Below are 20,478 nucleotides of genomic sequence, written 5' to 3' on the forward strand. Positions count from 1 at the left end.
ATCAATCAGAGTATTTATAAAGCGCACTATTCACCCGTGAGGGTCTCAAGGCTCTGGGCAGGTTGGGTGCTGCTACTGCTCAAACAGCCAAGTTCCGAGTAGCCTCCTGAAGGTAAGTAGGTCCTAAGTCTGCCTCAGGTGGATGGGGAGGGTGTTCCAAGTCTTTGCGGCGAGGTAGGAGAACGATTTTCTGCCAGTGGTTGCTCTTCCGATGTGGGGGACGGTAGCGAGTGCGAGGTCGGCTGAGCGGAGTTGGCGGTTCGAGTGTAGAAGGTGAGTCGTCTGTTGAGGTATGCCGGTCCGGTGTTGTGGAGTGCCTTGTGTGCGTGAGTGAGGAGCTTCAAGGTGATCCTTTTTTTGACAGGGAGCCAGTGCAGGTTTCTTAGGTGGGGTGTGATGTGGCTGTGGCTGTGGCGGTGGATGTCGAGGATCAGGCGTGCAGAGGCATTCTGTATGCATTGTAGTCATTTCAGGAGTTTGGCTGAAGTTCCTGCGTAGAGGGCGTTTCCATAGTCCAGTCTGCTGCTGACGAGGGCTTGGGTAACTGTTCTTCTTGTTTCAATGGGGATCCATCTGTAGATCTTGTGGAGCATGCGGAGGGTGTTGAAACAGGAGGATGAAACAGCGTCGACTTGCTTGGTCATGGAGAGAGTGGAGTCGACTGTGAACCCCAGGTTGCGTGCGTGGTCGGTGGGAGTCATCCCAGGCTGAGGGAGTGGAGCCGAGGATGAGGACATCCGTCTTGTCAGAGTTCAGCTTTAGGCGGGGGCTCTTCATCCCTTCGTGGAGGTTGGTTTTGGCGGTGATGGGGTCCTTGGTTAGGTAGAGGATCAGCTGGGTGTCATCAGCGTAGGAGATGATGTTGACGTTGTGCAGTCGGGCTACGTGGGCCAGAGGTGCCATGTTGAAGTTGAACAATGTTGGGCTGAGGGAGGATCCCTAGGGTACGCGCAGATGATCTTGGAGGCTTTGGATTGGAAGGCCGGGAAGCGGACACTCTGGGTTCTGCCAGAGAGGAAGGAGGTGGTCCATTCCAGAGCCTTGTTTCGATCCCTGCATTGTGGAGGGGGGTGCATAGGGTGCAGTGGCAGACTGTGTCGAAGGCAGTTGAGAGGTCCAAGGGGATGAGGGCCACGGTTTCACCATTGTCCAGCAGGTCCCTGATGTCGTCTGTGGCGCCGATGCAGGCGTTTGGCGGAGCTGAGGGTGTCATCGGTGCTGGTTGCGACCCTGAGGGTGTTCCTGTGGATGATGGCGATTCCTCCTCCCGCTCCGTTGGTGCGGTCCCTGCGGGTGATCTTGTAGCCGTCCGGGATAGCTATGGCGATGTCCGGCCTCGAGGAGGCGTTCATCCAGGTCTCTGTCAGGAAGGCGACGTCCGGGGAGGTTGATTCGAGTAGGTCCCAGAGTTCATTGGCGTGTTTGCTTGAGGAGCGGGTGTTGAGTAGTAGGCATCTGAGGTGGTTGCGTCCTGTCTCCGTGGGTGGGTAAGTGGCTTGGAGGCTGGTGAATCTGCAGCTCTGGCAGGAGAAGGGTCCCTGTGTGCGCTTCAGAATGGCCTGTAAGCAGGTGTGGGATCGTCTGGTGTTGAAAGCGTGGTGGGTGCTGGCGTCGTAGCGGTGATGGTCGTCATTGTGGCAGTCGCGGAGACCAGGGTGTCTGGCGCTGGGCGCGGTCCGAGCACTGACGGGCACAGACGGGCTTGCCTTCGGCACGCCTGCGGCGCTGCCGCGCAGCGGCCGCCATATAAGGGGAAGTGGGCGGGAGGAGCAGCTATAATACGGAAATTGATCCATTCTAAATTAGGAATGCACGTTGCAAATTATGGTGTCCATGTCATGTCTGTAAACAAGATTTCAGTGCATGAAATATAGTGTGCCTGTAGTGGGTGCCCAAATAACAGGATAGAAAGACAAAGCAAATGCGATTGTCTAGTTGCTGGCCATGGTGCTGTGGTGGCCCAATAGTTAAAGTTGATTTTGTAGACGTTTAGCCGCTTTTCGTTGAATTCTACCTATAAAATACTGGAGGGGATTGGCTGCGGGTGCTGGCCCCTTTACTGGAAATAGTTCGCTGAGTTGTTTCACTGGTTGTTGGGGTGTAGGGATGCTGGGTTACAGACTGACTGCTTTACTCGGCTCAGCCTGGACGCTGTGTTGTTACTGCCCAGCGCTTCAGCCTCATCCTCAGCCTGAGATAAAGTACCACCACTGTTGTGCTGTGGTCTATGGGAGAGGCGATTCCTAGACTACAGCGCTGCGTCCGCTGTCCTGTGCCCGAAGGTGCTAGGACCCGGGGAGCCTCCTTGTCCTCTCCCCTCCCCCGCCAGGGGGCTCAGGTGTCCCGGAGGAGGCTGCCGGCTCTCCTGGTAACAGCCTCCGCCGGGCTGCGTGACAGCTCTGCTCCCCGACAAGCTCACTCAGGCTCCGGGTGCCCCTCTGACGGGCACTGCCCTCTCTCCATGAGCCTGGCAGCCCCTCACACCCCTCACCATGAACGACCAGTACCACCGGGCGGCCCGGGACGGGTACCTGGACCTGCTCAAGGAGGCCACACGCAAGGACCTCAACTCCCCCGACGAGGACGGCATGACACCCACCCTGTGGGCCGCCTACCACGGCAACCTCGAGGCGCTACGGCTCATCGTAAGCCGAGGGTGAGTGAGGAAACGGGGTGAGAGTGGGAGTGCCGGGGGGAGGGTGAGTGGGGACAGGGGTATGGGTCAGGAGGTCAGCATGTGATGAAGGCGCGCGAGGGAGGGAGACACAGAGGGGGTTGAGGGCTGTCACTGACTTGTTGATGGACAGCATGGAGTGAGTGAAGAGGGCACCGGTGCCCCGGGCTCAGGGCTGGAGGAGTCGAGACCAGCCCGATGGCCTGGCTCCCCTTTAGATGGCGTGTAGAGAACAGTGGGGCTGGGCTGGAGTCAGGAAGCTAGTTTGGGGGGAGAGACTGTGACATCAGAGGGGCTCTGAAGGCGATGATGCTAGGGTGTAGCAAGCAAGGGTGCTATCGGGCCACCATAATGTACACACGGAATGTCCACAGACGACTACTAAAATAGCAATACTTGGGATGCAGTGGGCGCCTCACTTCCCCCTGGGCCCGCACTGCACCTGCTGCACTACTGATAAATATATATGCCGCTGGATGAACAGCTATTCAAGAGATACGCAGGCAGGCTTTAAGTGGGATGAGAAAACGGGGGTCTCTCGAAGGGGCGTGGCCAATGTAATTAAGGGTGTGGCTTAAAACACGTAAGCTAAAAGTTTGTGCTTAGCATAGTGTGCTGACCGAGTGGTATTTTGTTGTTTCTGTCATTGCACCCAGATATATGATACAACAAGTGAAATGTCAGGACTATTGGCTTTGTCAATGGTTGTTAGTTGCATACGTTAATAAGCAAACAACTGAGGCTTGTATATAATATTGAAAAAGCTTCCACATAAAGTCCAAGTGACTCCAGGACAATGTAGCTGCTCCTTAGTTCCAAAAAGAGAAGAGAAATCCAAAGGGAAATTTACTCTTTTTAACGGATTTCCCTTCCCCTATCACGCTCGAAAAAAACGGACATCCTGTGTCACTGCCACGGCACAAAACAGAGCCCGATAGAGACCCGTTGTGAGGCCTTCTTAAAAAAAACTGCCGGCGCTCAGACCCGGCGAGACCCGGCCCACTTAAAACCTTGTAAGCAGGTGATTCTGAAAGTCCTCTGAGCATGCCAGGGGCCCTGAAATCTTGTGGCGTGTACATGATACTTTGACAGGTCGGGATTTCTGAAGGAATGCAGGGCTGGGGCAGAGTCATAGGAGCGTGGAAAACTGGTGGACCTGTGGTAGAGTAAATCATATGATAGGACGAGAGGATGGTAGGGCTGACGGCGGATCACCCCCGTTACCCTCTGGTCCTCGAGAAAGGCTCGAAAACTACATAAACCTTAGTATTTGCTGCCTACATAAGAAGTTGTGCCTACTACTCTATGAGCAGACTCTTGGAGGTTGGGAAAGGGGTGTGGCGTAATGGCCAGAGCTACGGACCTTGGAGCTCGGGAACCACGTTCGAGTCTTAGCGACGGCTCAATATCCCGTGGGTGTGATTCTGGGCAAAAATGAATGTGTCCTTGTGTAAGTAACTGGTGTCCATCTAAAGTGCCCCAATGCTTTCGGGTCCAGTTCCCGTTATATAAAACTGCAAAAAATAATAATAATAGTTACAAAAATAGATTGAAGATAAAGATGTCGGTCTGCACTCAGGTCCACTTAGATTTGACGTTTCCATTCAAAAACGTATTTGAAGCAGTACCTCCCATGTTTGGTTCCTAAATACTAAATTATCCCATGCAGATTCGCATACATGGGCCTCAATAGTTGAATGTGTATGTAAGAGCTCACCCCTAGATGCCATGTTAGTCCAACATATTTTAAAATTGTACTTTCGTTATAAAATTAACATGTGTCCCACCCATAATTTAATTCCCAGCCTACGAAAGTGAAAGCTGCAAGTTCAAAAAAATATCTATCGGCATCGGCCCTCCATACTCCCCAGGGCCCAGGGAGGAGGTCTCAATTCCGTTCTGGGAGGCTGATGTGCTGGTGGGAGTGAATGCGACCCTCTCTACGATCCCTGGAGATGGTGGGGGCCACCACTCAATCGCTTTTTTCCTGGGGGATATTTTAGTTTAGGACTACACGCAGGCACAATGGATTCGTTTTTTTTCTAAATTTTGCTATAATAACTTTTGGCTTTTCTGTGTCTGTAGGGATACACTCGGTTTACTGAATCGCGCTAGTTGCGTGCTTCATATTTTTAGACTGCACATGTTCGTGAATCGCGCTTCTGTAGTGCACCTTCAGGTTCGCATTCTGGCGTGCTTCAATCCTCTCCGCTTCACACTCTGAGGATATGTACAGCACCGAGCGACAGATGGCAGGGATTTTTAGTGGGACTCTGAGCCAGAGATAGACCTGGTGGGACCTACTGCCAGGAAGGGGGAAGAAAGAGAGGGAGAGTGTGTGAGAGAGAGAGAGAATATGTAGGTGTGTATGCACGTGCATGTTTTTCACTGGAAAATAGTAAAGTTCATAGTGAAACTATAGTTAGATATTGTAATAAGATCTTAGCTTAAGTTTAAAGAAACCCTTGAAATTCAGTGAAGAATGCAAGTGTCAAAGTGAAATTGTATTTTGGTCTTGTAATAATATAAACACTTCATACACCTTTATTTAGCTTTAACAACATAAGTAAATGAAATTCACCAGTTATACTTTACTGACCTAACTATAACTTGTGGCCACACCATGCACTCATTATGATCTCACATGTACCATCACTCATGACTTGTTAAATGACATTATTGATGGCTGGCTCTTATCTAGAGGTGGGTGAGGCATGTCAGAGTTGAACCCTGAAAATGTTTGTCATGTAAATCCTACGACAAACGTCATATAAAATATGATAAGGTCTCTTGAAAATTCCAAAAGGTGCATTTTTTAACACTTGGAAGCTTTGACAATAACAGGCACACTGAGAAGTTCTAGTTTTTAAACCCTGATGACACTGCCGATAGTGAACTAAGTAACAAGACAATTGTAATGTTAACCCTGCATGTGGCCCAGATTTTTATGTATAGAGCAAAATTATGTTCAATTAAATTGGGCACAATATGTTTTTGTACAGCTGGTATTCTGAACTTACTTATTTGAAGTTGCTTTGTGTGCGATGGCGAAGAAAAAGGAGGATCAGTAAAATAAAATATTTGCTTAAGATCACGCAATTTGGCTAAGCGAGGTGTCCGCAAGTAATACAGGTTTTCTGGTTTCACTTTGCACAAACAGCCATTAGTGTATCTAGGGGCCTCATTATGATGCCTGTCGGAAAAGCTGTCTGACTGGTGCGGTAGCGGGACAAATCTGACCGCTGGGGATGGACTATCCAACAGCCCCATTACAATACATGCACTGGAGAACTCCGACTGCGGCGGTCCGAAAGACATCAATTCTGAATGATGATGTCACAAAGCTGTCAGCTCCGACCAATGCAGTCGAAAAGCCAGTGATTTCATATACGTTAGCAGTGGTGGGGTCCGCAACGCCGTCAGATTTCATAGTAATGGAGCAGGTAGAGCAGCAGCGGGCTTTGTAAGGCAGGATCCATGGTGTTCCAGGACGTGGAGAGGTTTGTGGAGTTGAGTTTGCGCCGTCTGTGCCTCTGTTTCCGCCACCTCTAACAAGCTGGTGTAACCACCTCGGTCAAATGGCCTAATAGGTGCATCGTAATAGGGTGGGTGGTTGGAGCGGCTTTCCGCACGACTATATGTCTCCATTGACCCCTTCTGATACCTGCGCAGTCGTCATTTCCTGTCGGAGTCAGAAGGACTGCGTCAGTCAGAAAACTACCTTATTAGTGTCCATTGTAATTTGGCGGTCGGGAGGACCGCTACCGATGCAGCCCCATCAGTCTTTTCCGACTTTGACTGGACCGCGAAGCCCTTTTGACCGCTATCGTAACCCGGCCCTTTTGTCTCTCCTTTTTATTACCTTAAATGTTAAAGCTTTGTTTTCACTTCTTTGTGCATGAAAGGAGAAAAGCGAGGATAGCAGGCAGAAGCCACATGAAAGCTTGACTCATCATGGGTTCAAGGTTCCAACAGGACCTCGAGTTGAGCCAGAGCTTCAGTTTCGGGCATTTAGTGGCTCGCCCACCTCTACCCTAATCTTGCTTGTTCCTAGTAATACAATGTTTATTTTTTATTTCTTGACCACCTGTCATGTTCATTCACTCCTGTGCCTTACAGAGTTCATGCTGGAGCAGCAGTTCAGTGTCAGTGGAGCCTTGAAACATTCACTGTTGAGCACTATGCAAGAAGCCCTTAGTTCACGTGGTTATTGTTATTGGCTGTGCTTGTTGAGGGTCCATTTTGAAACGTGTCCTGGTGGCGTTATCATACGGCCTGTGCCTGCTGGGGCATTGTCCTGTCACAAAGCCTGTCCCTGTCAATATTTCATTTTTAAGTGTGCAGGCTTGATCCGAATCCGCTGCTTTTGCTCAGCTGGTAGTGGTCAGTTGACGCTCTGGGCAGAGGACACCAATTGCGTTTCAAAGCCGCCCAAGTAGGTTGGTGTCTCTTCATTAATAGAGCGTTGGCCCTCTGGCTTTCTAAAGTCCTACGAAGTTGAAGACACACCCTGGATCTGCTTGACCGCTGGTGTTCCTCTATGCAGGCTACATTCAACACTATGTGATCATCTCAACCGCGTAAGCAAGAAAACCACTATCCGCGAAAGAAGCACAAAGCAAACCATAACCACAGATTTAGGTGGGGATTCACCACACGCTGCCCACAAAGGAATGTGTGGGGCGAGAGAGGAGGAATGGGTGCTTTATCCCAAAAATAAAGGAAACTCCTTCCGCAAACATAGTAAACAATGATGGTAGTGGGTTCCTTTACTTTCCTACAGGTGCTCTATGCATAGGACCAGAGGCATCTTGACATATTTTGCCCCCCTGCATTCATTTCAGTTGGAACCCGTCACAAACGGTCACGTGTCTTTGCTGCAGATAGAGAGCACAATGGAAGCTTCAATTGGGACGCACCCTAGGCCCCCCTGAGGTTTGTTTAAAATGATTTTAAGATGCATGTTTAACTCAATATAATGGGCAAGAACAGTCAGCATCTCTCCACCAGTATCACTGAAGCAACCCCAATGCCAGTGAACAACTTCCAACACCATTGCTTTCTAATTCATGCTTCCCAACCAAACCAAAAGGGCAGCACATTCCCAACGCCTATAAGGACATGTATCCACCTACAGTACTTGCTGACAGCACTCGAATGCCACAAACTCAAGAAAACGATAAAGTAAACTGTTACGGCAAGAAACACTGCAAGTATCGTTATAGCAGATAGTGTTGTTCTTGTTTATGTAAACAGTGATAACCTAGTTTTTCTGAACTTTGTTTGCAAAATATTTCCACTCTCCTTGTACGGGAATGAGTTGGGGATCCAGTTTGAAGAGGCACCATTTCAACATAGCTATTTCATTGAGAAAAGTAAAGCTGCCAATCACAGAAAGACAACCTTGATCTGAATACCCTTTCCATGTATATAAAAGCTGTATCATTCTAGGTGAAAATGTCATGCATCCTTCAAAACAAATTCCACAGGTTGCACTTTTTAGTTCTTATAACACATTTGTTCTACTTAGAGGAATATGCATTAGCAGAATTCCTATTGCTTAACAAATGTTGGGATAAGCATACCCACCCCCTCCTTTTTTTTGTTACTTCATTCTTTTTGAGACCTTTTTGAATTACCGCCTCAAACCTGGAAACATTGAAACAGAACAAAACCACTTAAAAAATCAAAACATATCACTAAATCACGAAACATTACATTTCTGGATGGCCAGCACGATTCATGAGTTACTTCTACCACAAGAGACCTGCCACAACAAATGAATCGGCAATACATATGAATGTTTCTGCCCTTCTTCTAAACTCACTCTACTCCATCTAATCTAACCTTTAAATATATTTTAAACTTAATCCAAAGCAGAGCACTTGGACTGATGCTTGTCCCAATAAAAGCCTTCATGTCACTCTTAACTTAATTGTAACCTTCACAGAACCCTAAATATAACTCTTAGATTAGGTTTACCCTATACCTGTCACACACTAACTCTAATCAATAGATTAGTTACACTCTTTGTTGCACCAAACCTACAACAAAAACCACCCATCAACTTTATTTACAACACAACTTTAAAGAAATGCATGTATTGACTTTTCGGTGTTGTAGATTCTCTGTAATACCCTTATTTGTCCTGGATTTATTGTCATAAAATAAACCTTACATTTATTCCGTAACATGTCTTGAAGGGTGTACAGGCAAAATATCGAGTTTTTTATATCAAACTAGCTGCCCGTCCCGACCTTGTCCGGGTATAAAAAAGATTTACCTGAAGGACGGCAAACCTTACCGAACGGTACCCCACCGCTTTCCAATGCAGCAGCCGTCTTAGAATGCACACGCCCACACACAACGCTGAAGGGCATGCACACCTCACGACGTGCACAAACGCTAATCTCATCACAGTGAGATTAGCGTTTGTGCACGCCGTGAGGTGTGCGTGCTGTTCAGCGTTGTTGTGTGTGGGCGTGTGCATTCTGAGAGGTGTGGGCGTGTGCATTCTGAGACGCCTGCGTTTATCCCCTGTTGAGATCGGTAACGCTTATGCCCACAAAGGTTGCTTCGCAACATATGTTATTAACGCCGCCTGAATGGCAATGTGCGTGAATGCGGCGCACCTTGTGTCTTCTATACGGACGTGTGAGAAGTGATTATAACTCGTGAATGGAAAGGCGCGCTACTGAATGACGCAGCCATTTTTTTGTTATAAAATTTGTGGCACGCCCCTCTGAAAACGCTGTTGTGGTAGGCCCCTTTCACAAAGTATAATGTGTGTTCTTTGACACGGCTACAACCACGTTCCGACACGCCCACGGCCATCTGAGTGTGTAGTTTGACACGCCCACGAACACGCCCCTGACACGCCCACACCAACGCCCACGCCCACAAGGGACTACTTTACCCCTAAGATTCTTTGACGTTTCTAATGTATATGGTGGTCACCTGTATAGCCTATGTCCATCTGCTGCAACTCCCTTTTCCAATGATGTATTGGGTGTTGTGATTGGTGCTGTACTACTTGAGTTTACCTGCCTCAAATGTTTCAGCTCTCTCTTTATAATAGTAGTATATTGTATTGTATTGTATTGTGATTTGTAAAGCGCGATTGCTGCCCAATGGGCGTCCAAGCGCTAAAGCATAAAAAACAGAACTGATGAGTAATGGAAAGCGAGCTTTAGGGGTATAGATTACATTAATATCGATTCAAAAATATAGAATGGACACAATATCGACTGGACAGAATATAGACTACAAAAATATCGACTAGAATACCATTAATATCGATTCCAAAATATAGAATGGACAAAATATCGAATGGACAGAATATAGACAACAAAAATATCGAATTAGAGGTAAGTAAGTTAATATCAATTTTTTAAAGTGTTTTTTATGTTACTATATGTGTGAAAAGTGTATATTTATTTTATAATTTATTTTAATTAATTAATTTTATGGTATTTTATTTTTGCGTAATATAAATCAGTAGCGGGTTGATGGTTTGTAGGGGAATAGGGTGGGAAGTAATTTAATTATAATTGATTAATTATGTTAATTCATTTATTGGTATTTATTTTGAATTAATTGTTAATTATTTATTAATTGGTAATTATTTAAAATGTAGTTGGTAATTCATTTTAATTAATTGATTAATTGATAATTATGTTAATTATATTAATTTATTTTCTGTAGCGGGTTGTGGGTTTATAGGGGAATAGGGTGGGAAGTAATTTAATTATAATTAATTAAATATGTTAATTTATTTATTGGTATTAATTTTTAATTAATTGTTAATTAATTATTAATTGGTAAATAATAAAAATTAAATTGGTAATTATTTTTAATTTATTGGTTAATTGATAATTATGTTAATTATATTAATTTATTTTCTGTCGCGGGTTGTGAGTTTATATGGGAATAGGGTGGGAAGTAATTTAATTAAAATTAATTAAATATGTAAATTTATTTATTGGTATTTATTTTGAAATAATTTTTAATTAATTAATAATTGGTAATTAATTAAAATGTAATTGTAATTAATTTTAATGAATTGATTAATTGGTCATTAAAATAAAATTGGTAATTCATTGTTAATTAATAATTGGTAAGTAATTAAAATATAATTGGTAATTAATTTTAATGAATTGATTAAATGTTAAACATGTTAAATGTATTAATTTCTTTTCAGTAGTGGGTTGTGGGTTTATAGGGGAATAGGGTGGGAAGTCATTTAATTATAAATAATTACATTTTTTAATTTATTTATTGGTTATTTTTGTTGAAATTAAATAATTTATTATAAAAACGAATAATTATTTTAAAAAATTGTTTAAATGGTATTAATATTTAATTCATTTTTATTCATATATGAAGTATTTACGTTCCCTACTGGTGCACTCTCTGGAGTGGGAATAGTAATTTTTACCACTACGCTATCCAGCACTTTCCCTACTGTTGCACTCATTGGAGTGGGAATAGTAATTTTTATCCCTACGCTATCCAATGCTTTCCCTACTGTTGCACTCTCTGGAGTGGGAATAGTAATTTTAACCCCTACGCTATCCAGCGCTTTCCCTACTGTTGCACTCACTGGAGTGGGAATAGTAATTTTTACCCCTACGCTATCCAACGTTTTCCCTACTGTTGCACTCACTGGAGTGGGAATAGTAATTTTCACCCCCACGGTATCCAAGGTTTTCCCTACTGTTGCACTCTCTGGAGTGGGAATAGTAATTTTTACCACTACGCTATCAACGTTTTCCCTACTGTTGCACTCACTGGAGTGGGAATAGTAATTTTTACTCTCCCGCTATCCAAATCTTTCCCTACTGTTGCACTCATTGGAGTTGGAATAGTAATTTTAACCTCTACGCTATCCAACGCTTTCCCTACTGTTGCACTCACTGGAGTGGGAATAGTAATTTTTACCCTCCCGCTATCCAACGCTTTCCCTACTGTTGCACTCTTTGGAGTGGGAATAGTAATTTTTACCCTCCCGCTATCCAACGTTTTCTCTACTGTTGCACTCACTGGAGTGGGAACAGTAATTTTTATGCCTATGCTATCCAACGCTTTCCCTACTGTTGCACTCTGTGGAGTGGCAATAGTAATTTTTACCCCTACTCTATCCAACGCTTTCCCTACTGTTGCACTCTCTGCAGTGGGAATAGTAATTCTTACCCTCCCGCTATCCAAAACTATCCCTACTGTTGCACTCACTGGAGTGGAAATAGTAATGTTTACTGCTACGCTATCCAATGTTTTTTCTACTGTTGCACTCACTGGAGTGCTAATAGTAAATTTAACCCTCTCACTATCCTATGGAAAATATATTGTATATTTTATTATTATTACTATGTATATATATATATATATATATATATATATATATATATATATATATATATATATATATTCCAGCTCCAGGTGCCCCTCAGGCAGGAACGCACACCACACAATGATCGGAGATTAGTCCTTTATTGGTTGGAACTGCCCCGTGTGAGCAGAAAGCTTCATGCAGCCAAAGTCGCCGATTCAGCCTGATGCGTTTCAAAGCTATACTGCTTCTTTTTTTAAAGGCTCGGCAAACAGTTTTCTCAAAGCTCAAATGTTTCTTTATTAAAAGTTCGACATCACGTGCTGTTTGTTGACACACCCCTTTGGAATCTGGGCAATGCCACGCCTTCCTGCCCCAAGGATCTCTGAGTCCTGTAGTGTGCCAAAATTAATCCCTGAATGGGTGCACTGTGTCTGTTGCATGTCGCGCATTTCCAGTCCATAGATGGACCTCCGCTTACAGGGACAGTTTCAATCCATAATCCGTGTTCCACGAATGAAGCTTGGTTGGATACCAGGCCCCGTGGTACCCTGCCTTCGCGGGTCAGTGCGCTCCTCGCGGCAAGGGCTGCCGCGAAAATATTCCAGCTCCAGGTGCCCCTCAGGCAGGAACGCACACCACACAATGATCGGAGATTAGTCCTTTATTGGTTGGAACTGCCCCGTGTGAGCAAAGTCGCCAATTCAGCCTGACGCGTTTCAAAGCTATACTTCTTCTTTTTCAAAGGCTCGACGAACAGTTTTCTCAAAGCTCAAATGCTTCTCTATTAAAAGTTCGACATCACGTGCTGTTTGTTGACACACCCCTTTGGAATCTGGACAATGCCACGCCTTCCTGCCCCAAGGATCTCTGGGTCCTGTAGTGTGCCAAAATTAAACCCTGAATGGGTGCAACAGACACAGTGCACCCATTCAGGGTTTAATTTTGGCACACTACAGGACACACTGATACTGCTGACCCCACCTCACTCTGTGACAGGGTTACTGATAGACACTCGGCCCGGGGCATTTCAGGGCTTAAAATGTAAACGCCCAGGCTAGAGGCCATCAATGACGCTCGCCCTCGTCAGGGGAGGGAGGACTATCAAGCAGTTTGCCAGGCTGAGGAAGGCACACCATAGGACTGATATCTTCAGTCCAGCAAAGTTCAGCTCAGGGAGCAAGACACCTGCACATTTAATGCAAGTACAGCACTTGGCTGCCTGACCTGAACATGAGGAATGTCTGTCAGGCTGACCTTTGCTCTGCCTGATAGACACTCTTGATGTTTGGAAAAAGCTGGGGTTGGGGCCCCTCGACACATAAGGACGAACCCTCACTGTAGAGCAGTAAACGTGGTGATACAAGGTGGAGTTACGATTCATTGCACTATTGGCACACGGTGAAGAAGACGGCCCCAATCACTATGTGTAGAGGCATATATTGCACCAAGAACGGATCAGGGTCATCTCACATTGTAGAAAAGGCAGCCTTTACATTGCTCCTGAAATTTCTAAAGTCTTCTTCTGCACAAAGAAGCAGGATTGAGCTCCAGAGATTGGATCTGTGTGTGTGCAGAACTCTTGTCCAAATGACTGTACTTTGTGGGACGGAGTGTGTAGGGCCGTGCAAAGTATTTTGTACTAGGCAGAGGACCTTAAAGAATGAATGTGCCTTAGCCAATAGCCAACATGATGCAATATGCTGTAGAGCTCTAATCAGGCCTCTTCGGCCCAGAAAGGAAACAAGGCGGGCGGTTTGGGCTTTATGTCTGCAGTTTAGTCATGGTATTGGCTGGTTCTTCCATCTAGTTTGAGTAGCAAAAGCTAATGCAGGGCATGAGCACTGTGAGGACCTGGGTGATTTGCTGTGGTATGAGGATCACCCGCAGAAGACGCAGGGTGTAGATACATTCTTTGTAAGGGAATTGGTGGAATTTTTGTCACTCTGCATTAATCTTCAACTTGGACCTCTGTCCAAATTTCGCCACTCACCGCGTGGCAGAGTTTTTCCTCCCACAAGGCTCCAGAAAATGCGAGCTGGTGAGTACGAACAAGAGCTGGCATCCCCTAGCGTGATTTTCTGATGCGGGCAGTTGTGGTCGGAGGGTTTCCATTTGACTAGATTTGCTGCTGCTTGATTTTCAGCTTGAGAGGCAGCAAAATCAACTGGAATGGCTGCGCTCTTGTGCAATGCATGGTGCGTTGTGTGCTGATTTTCAGTGTTGCACGCACTACCCACACTAAATTGAATCATGAGCAGTGCAAGCTACATATTTTCCACCCATTGGCGAAATTCTGTAGAATCTTTCAGAGTTTTTATTTAACTCAGCGGAATTCTGCATAGTGAAACTTTGTGAGTTCCACCCACTCCTAATTCTTTGTCCCTGTTGAGTGGGGCATACATAATAAGGAAGCTTTAAAAAAGGAGGCCCAACTTATGTAGTACCAGCGTGGGAGTCATAGTGGATCCTTCACTGAAACATAGTCCAGGGGAATGATAGAAAGTTTGCCAGTGGCAGCTCCTCCGCTAAGGCGGAGGAGCATCGTCCCACTGCTGCTGTGCAGCAGTAAAAGAAAGGAAAAATATAATGATAACTACACAATGTTATTATCATTTTATTCTTCCCTGCTGCGGCACCATGATGGCGGGGCTGCTCTGCTGACAGGGGAGGAGTGTTTGGCACACTAAAGTGCGCATAATGCTTTGACCATCCCTATCAGGCCAGCCAAACAGTCATGCACACTTTACCATGTTCTCCATGGAGGCTGCATTACAGCCTGCATAGACAACATGCCCAGGCCCCTAGTCCCCGTCTGAGTATCGAACCAAGGCGCTCAGACCAATCACAGCGCTGCACTGCAGCTCTGTGATTGGTTTACGGGAGCCAATCACAACACTGCATCGCACCGTTGTGATTGGCTCAGAGGAGCCTGGCTGCTTCCTGTGCGGTGGAGGAGAGATGACATCGGATAGAGCGGCGAGGAGGTAAGTGATTATTTCTTCTTTTTTCAATTATACCTCCTTACCCCCTCACCCCACTGCCCACCACCTCAGATCCATGCTGGCCGCCACTGGAATTTACTTTGGTTAATGAGTAGTACTGGCATGCATGTTTTTTTTATCAGGGGGCAGCTGATAAGGCAGCAAGAACATCTGAACCCTGTACAGAATGTCATTAGTTTGTTGACACAAAGTGCCAATGCACACATAGGATAGCAAGGAAAATGCTACACACATATCACTGATGCATGAGATGTAGCATGAGATCCCAGATAAGACAGAACGAGGAGCCCATTAGACATGCGATGATGCAGGTGAACGATGACTTAAGTGGGATCGGACTGAACCTCATGATCAGACCTCTCTATAGGGCATGCATTGTATAAGGATACAAAACAAGGTGGGCATGAGATGTGGCAGAGACCCAGATATATAGAGGGCATGCAATGTATGATGAGACACAACAATGTGGGAATGGGATGAGGCAGAGCATGAGCCCTGTGATGAGGTAGAATATTCGGGCAAGAGATCCAGGACAGGACAGAGGAATGGACTCATGAGGTACTTAATAAGGCACAGCAAAGGTCGTCTCAGACATGTAATGAAGTGTGGAATGGGGGTTTAGGAGACAGATGCTGCTCGGTAAGGCCTGTGTGATTGAGGAGAGGTGTTTGGAAAGGATAAATGCTGTCAATCCCCGTCGCCCTCACCATTCCCATCCCACTACATATTGGCTTTAAGCACTTTTATGGGTGGACGAAACATGTGTCTGTGTATATTTGTTTTTATTTTTAGGCATTTATAATGTTGTTCTTCAAAGACTTACAAGTAAAAAACAGAACCATAAAGCTTCAAAGAGTAACTTAACACAGTAGAGCTTCGGGAAGTGCTCTTGCGTGTGTGTTTACTCAGGTTAAGGTTAAAGGAGTTGGTTTGTATTACATGCAGGGAGTTGTTTAAGCTGGCTACATGTGTGGACCTCTTGCTCGTGAGTCCCCTTCTGACAACCATCGAAGAGGCAGTAGAGCGACTGACCCCTATGGTTGGGATTTGTAACCAGGAGGCTAAGAAGGATAATCCTCGCTGACCCTAAAACAGATGTGGTTTGATAAATAGTGCTTACATGCCAGGAAGAAGTTTAGGAAAGCAGGCGCTCCAAGGTGAACTCCAGAGGAAGAGGGGGTTATATTAGCATGAAGGAGTCAAAATCAGGATTTTTACCAATCTAACTGGGACCTTATGATTAATTCCCTCCGGGATAAGATATGATTCAGTTCTGTAGTCCTGAGGGGGTGTAGTAATTTGTATTTTCCCCTATGGTGCACAGTTCCAGAAAACGTTCGGGTTATCTACCTAAGTAACATCTATAAGATGAGGTAGACAACTGTGAGAGGTAACTGACCCCAATGGGAAGAGGGTTCCTTGGACTCCTTTTCAGTGCAGGCTATAGCTAAATTGATATCTCCCCTAAACGTAATAAAAGCAACGGGCTGTATTTACCATGCCTGCAGTTGTATTGAAGTCAAATTTCTTTTAAGAATTGGATCAAGTGCAATTTTATGGTCCATATGGAGCAAGGCGGCTTCAAGCAAGGGCATTCTACGGTTGATCATTGTTTCAGTACATGGGCCCTGGGGCAAAAGGCGATGGAAACATCAGGGAATTTGTAGTGTTGTTTTGTTGACTTTAGCTCGGACTTCGACCTTGTTGAATGTAGTATCCTGTGGGACAAGCTGTGGCAACTGAAACTACACTCCAGCTTACTTGTAATCCTTCAGGAATTGCACTGACAGAACTGGGCTCAGGTAGAACTTGATTTAAATGGGTCTCTATCGAAAAGATTACCTTTAGAAAATGGTCAAAGGCAGGAATGTGTTTTGCACCCACGCTATTTTCCATGTACCTGGCTGACCTCCTGGGAGAATTGCTTCTACCTACTCCTTTTCTCCGAAAATTAGGGGTAGGCACACTTAATGCCTCGTTTATGCAGATGACCTGGCTATTTTGGATTTGTTGCCAGTAGACTTACAGCGGAAACTGGCTAGATTTAGTAGTTATTAAAAAGACAACAAACTTAAGCTAAATATGGAAAAAAACAAAATAGTTGACTTTTGGTAAATATTTGAAACCTTTCAAATGACATATGGGGAATAGGAGGGTGGTAGCCTTGTATAGATACTCAGGCATGATGTTTTCTAAGAAGTTGAACCGGACTCTACAGAAAGAGTCAGTGGAACGCGGTGGCCTCAACAATAGAAGGATTAATTTGATTTAAGAATAGTTTTGGTGGCACCTCGTGGAGTCCCCTCTTAACTGCTTACAATGCTATAAGTACCCGCTCAATGCATTTATGGGGCTGAACTACTCACCTTAATTATGAAAGCAAAAAGGGGAAGTGTGAGGCCAAATATATGAAGACATTTTTAGGCCTTTTTTTCTTTTTTAGGGACCAAGTAGTAGCAAATTGCTCTCTTTAAATGTTACATATTTTTCTAATTTACTACTCTAATATTGCATCCACTATCTTAGATTGCTAATGCCATTAAATGTCAAGACCTATTGGCTTTGCTAAATTGTATTCCATAATTTGACCTTAAACTGCGGCATTTGGTTCAGGGTTGTAGGCAACCTTGTAGGAAAATGCCTCTTTTTGCATGATCACCCCATTCTTTTGGACTGATGCTGAAGGGAAAACAGGACTGCTGCAAAGTAGGCAGGTTATCTCAGAGCACCTTTTCCCTATTTGTTAGAGAGGGCCCATGATTCACCCCCACCCACTGGCTAGTGCCAGGCATACATCTGGCATTATTAGGTACCCTCTTCATAACACTACTGGAACTGTAGAAGACAGAAGAAGGACCGCACCTCTGTTTGAGACTTGTGAGGACATTTGAAAGGCTGGCCCTGCTCCTTCTTGTACTAAGGACAAAAAGTGGACTCCACAGGTCAGTTTCCAGGCCTCCTGTTAGCCTACGTGTACACAGCAAGCTACTAGAAGCCTTTTTCCTGAAGAACCTAGCTAACCAGTTCCAACCTGACCTGCCTTGGACCCAGTGACTTTGGCAGGAGTGAGTCTTGACTCCCCCAAGTGCTGTTCATGAGGTCCTGCTACCCTTTCCTGTGTCAAAAGTGTACTTCTCCTGTCACCCTAACAAAAAACCTAGGACAACTGTATGGCCTAGAAGACCTTGCGAAGACTCAGGAAAACCTGCCAAGTCAATCCGATGAAGGTGAGGTACCCTTGGGCCAAATATTCAGGTTGCTGCTGCTCAGAGCTTCACCTCAGCAGCAAATCCATTTCAGTGGGACATTGCAGAGAGGATGTCTGACCTCGTGGAGCCCTGGTCGGATACAGCTTGCAGCCTTGCCCTGCTAAAGTGATATGAGCTCCAAACCAGTGAGTAAGTTTGAACGTGCAAATCTTCACATTGTAAAGCATCCGGTTAGTGAGGGTTCTTCACTGGGAACGAATTTTGAATTTCTCCTGCTCTGAGCTTTCCCAGCAAAAGTTAAGAGCTTCATCCAATAGCTGTCTGGCCTCATGGAGCGCATCTCGGCCAAAGCATGCTGCTTTGCCCTGCTGAGGATTTTTTACTTCTATTTCAGAGACTGAGTCAGAAGGTAAAGTTCTGGCCAGGACAAACCTCCTTTCTGTATCCGACCCGTGCTCCATCATATCAGCCTTAAAATCATACCTAGGTACCGGTCAAGTGCAACCAGAGGCTCGCGGTTGGTGCTCAATGCTTTTTGGTACTATTTTTACTTCAATAATGCATATCTTCAGTTCCCCCTATTCGATTATTGTTGTTTTGTTGTCATTTTGATCACTATATTACTCTCTATTATTATAGATTTGGGGGATTTTTATTGTTCTGTGGTTTTTAATTTTCAATTGTTTTGGTACTTTTAAATGCTGTAGACATTTTCTTATGTTAGTATATAAACCTCCCACTCGACCTTTATTGCTTTACCTAAAAGGCTAAATCTTCTCCATTAGACTATACAAAAATATGTTCTAAGAGATTAAGCATTTCACATCAACGTTCTTTTTTATTTTAAATATATTATTATTATTTTCTCATGACTGTTAATTTGAATGGTGTGGTTGAGAGTGAATGTTAATTATTCTGTAGATAGTGGGTCACTGTTGGTTGCAATATGTTTGTGTAAAGGGAAATAGAATTTACTGCAATTAAAGACGTGCAAAAAAAGAATAATAAGAAAAAATATTTTGTAATAGCATGTACGTTTTTTTTAGAAATTCCTTATTCACTTTTTGATAAAATAAAAGTATAATTATCATAAGTAAATAATTATGGATAGACCTGAATACACGGCAAGGGAAATTTGCACGCCCAGGGGCTACAGGGATTATCAACCTGTACCTGGAGCGCATGTTGGAAATTTTAACGTCCCTGTTAACAATAGATTTAGTTGCTTCGAACTAGTGGATTGACTACAAACTTCTCCACTAACTCAAACAAAGACGCACGCAAACTTCGATGGTACGCGCCCAGAGGTGACTAATAATGGGGATAGAAACAATGGGAGGGAGTTACAGAGCGCTCCTACTGTTTTCCAATCACTCCCTGAAAATATAGGAATTGCGGCCTATTCCTTTAATCAAGCGGAACTAGTACGGAGTTCCACCACTACCCCTGACAGCTTAGTAGTCGAGCATCCCAACATTAGGATCATATCCTGGAATATGATCCTAATGTTGTCCAATGAGTCTATATATTCCCCCCGATTGGGGGAATATATAGACTCGTTTGATCTGTGCTTATTTCAGGAAACTTGGGCCTCGATAGCCCCCAATAGAGCAGGATTTACTACATTTGCAAACCCTGCTTTCCAGGGTGCCAGGGGGAGACCGTATGGAGGGCTCTGCATCTGGGTGGGCACCCATCTAGGCTGTTTTGCGAGACTGATCGATACTCAATCTCTAGACATTCTGCGCATTCTTTTATCTTTTGTGGATGGCCCTAAGTTAGCCCTTATCAACGTGTACTCTCGTTCCACATCAATCACGCAGACATCACATGCTTTGATTCTGCTTGATACTCTGCTTTCTTCCTTTCCTGACTCTGTATATAAAGTCATAGGGGGAGATTTCAACTGCCACTATAAACCATTGCCTGGCGTAAATTTTATTACCAATGATGAAGATTCGGTTTGGTCCATCCCAGAATGCAACATGTACCCTGCCCGTGGCTGGACCCTCCCGGGGGTGCAGCTTTATAAGCTTACAGTCTCTCATTCACTAAGAGCATGTAATGGCAGATTCCCTTTAGATACTCCTTGCAATTTTACTTACAACAGGCCCAGTAGCAGCTCCACCATAGACTACATTATGGTTAGTGTTGAATTCTGGAGCTGCATAAAAGATTTTAGATTAAGTTCCAGGTCCGACAGCGATCATAATTCACTGGTTCTGGAATTGAAATATCTTGTGGGATATTGTAAAAAAATCT

At 44.8% G+C, this 20,478-nt stretch overlaps 1 protein-coding gene across 2 annotated transcripts in view; it reads left to right on the top strand.

Moving 5' to 3' along the window:
* Window positions 1-2,432: 2,432 nt before the first annotated feature.
* Window positions 2,433-20,478, top strand: part of USH1G (USH1 protein network component sans) — a 197,005-nt gene continuing 178,959 nt past the window's right edge. For both annotated transcript variants that reach the window (XM_086928755.1, XM_086928754.1), the window contains exon 1: window positions 2,433-2,656. In XM_086928755.1, coding sequence (XP_086784881.1) covers window positions 2,493-2,656 — 164 coding nt within the window. In that variant the 5' untranslated portion in view covers window positions 2,433-2,492. The remainder of the gene's footprint in view (window positions 2,657-20,478) is intronic.

This window comes from Lissotriton vulgaris, chromosome 7 (genome assembly GCF_964263255.1).
Source record: "Lissotriton vulgaris chromosome 7, aLisVul1.2, whole genome shotgun sequence".
In the NCBI taxonomy this organism is placed as follows: domain Eukaryota; kingdom Metazoa; phylum Chordata; class Amphibia; order Caudata; family Salamandridae; genus Lissotriton; species Lissotriton vulgaris.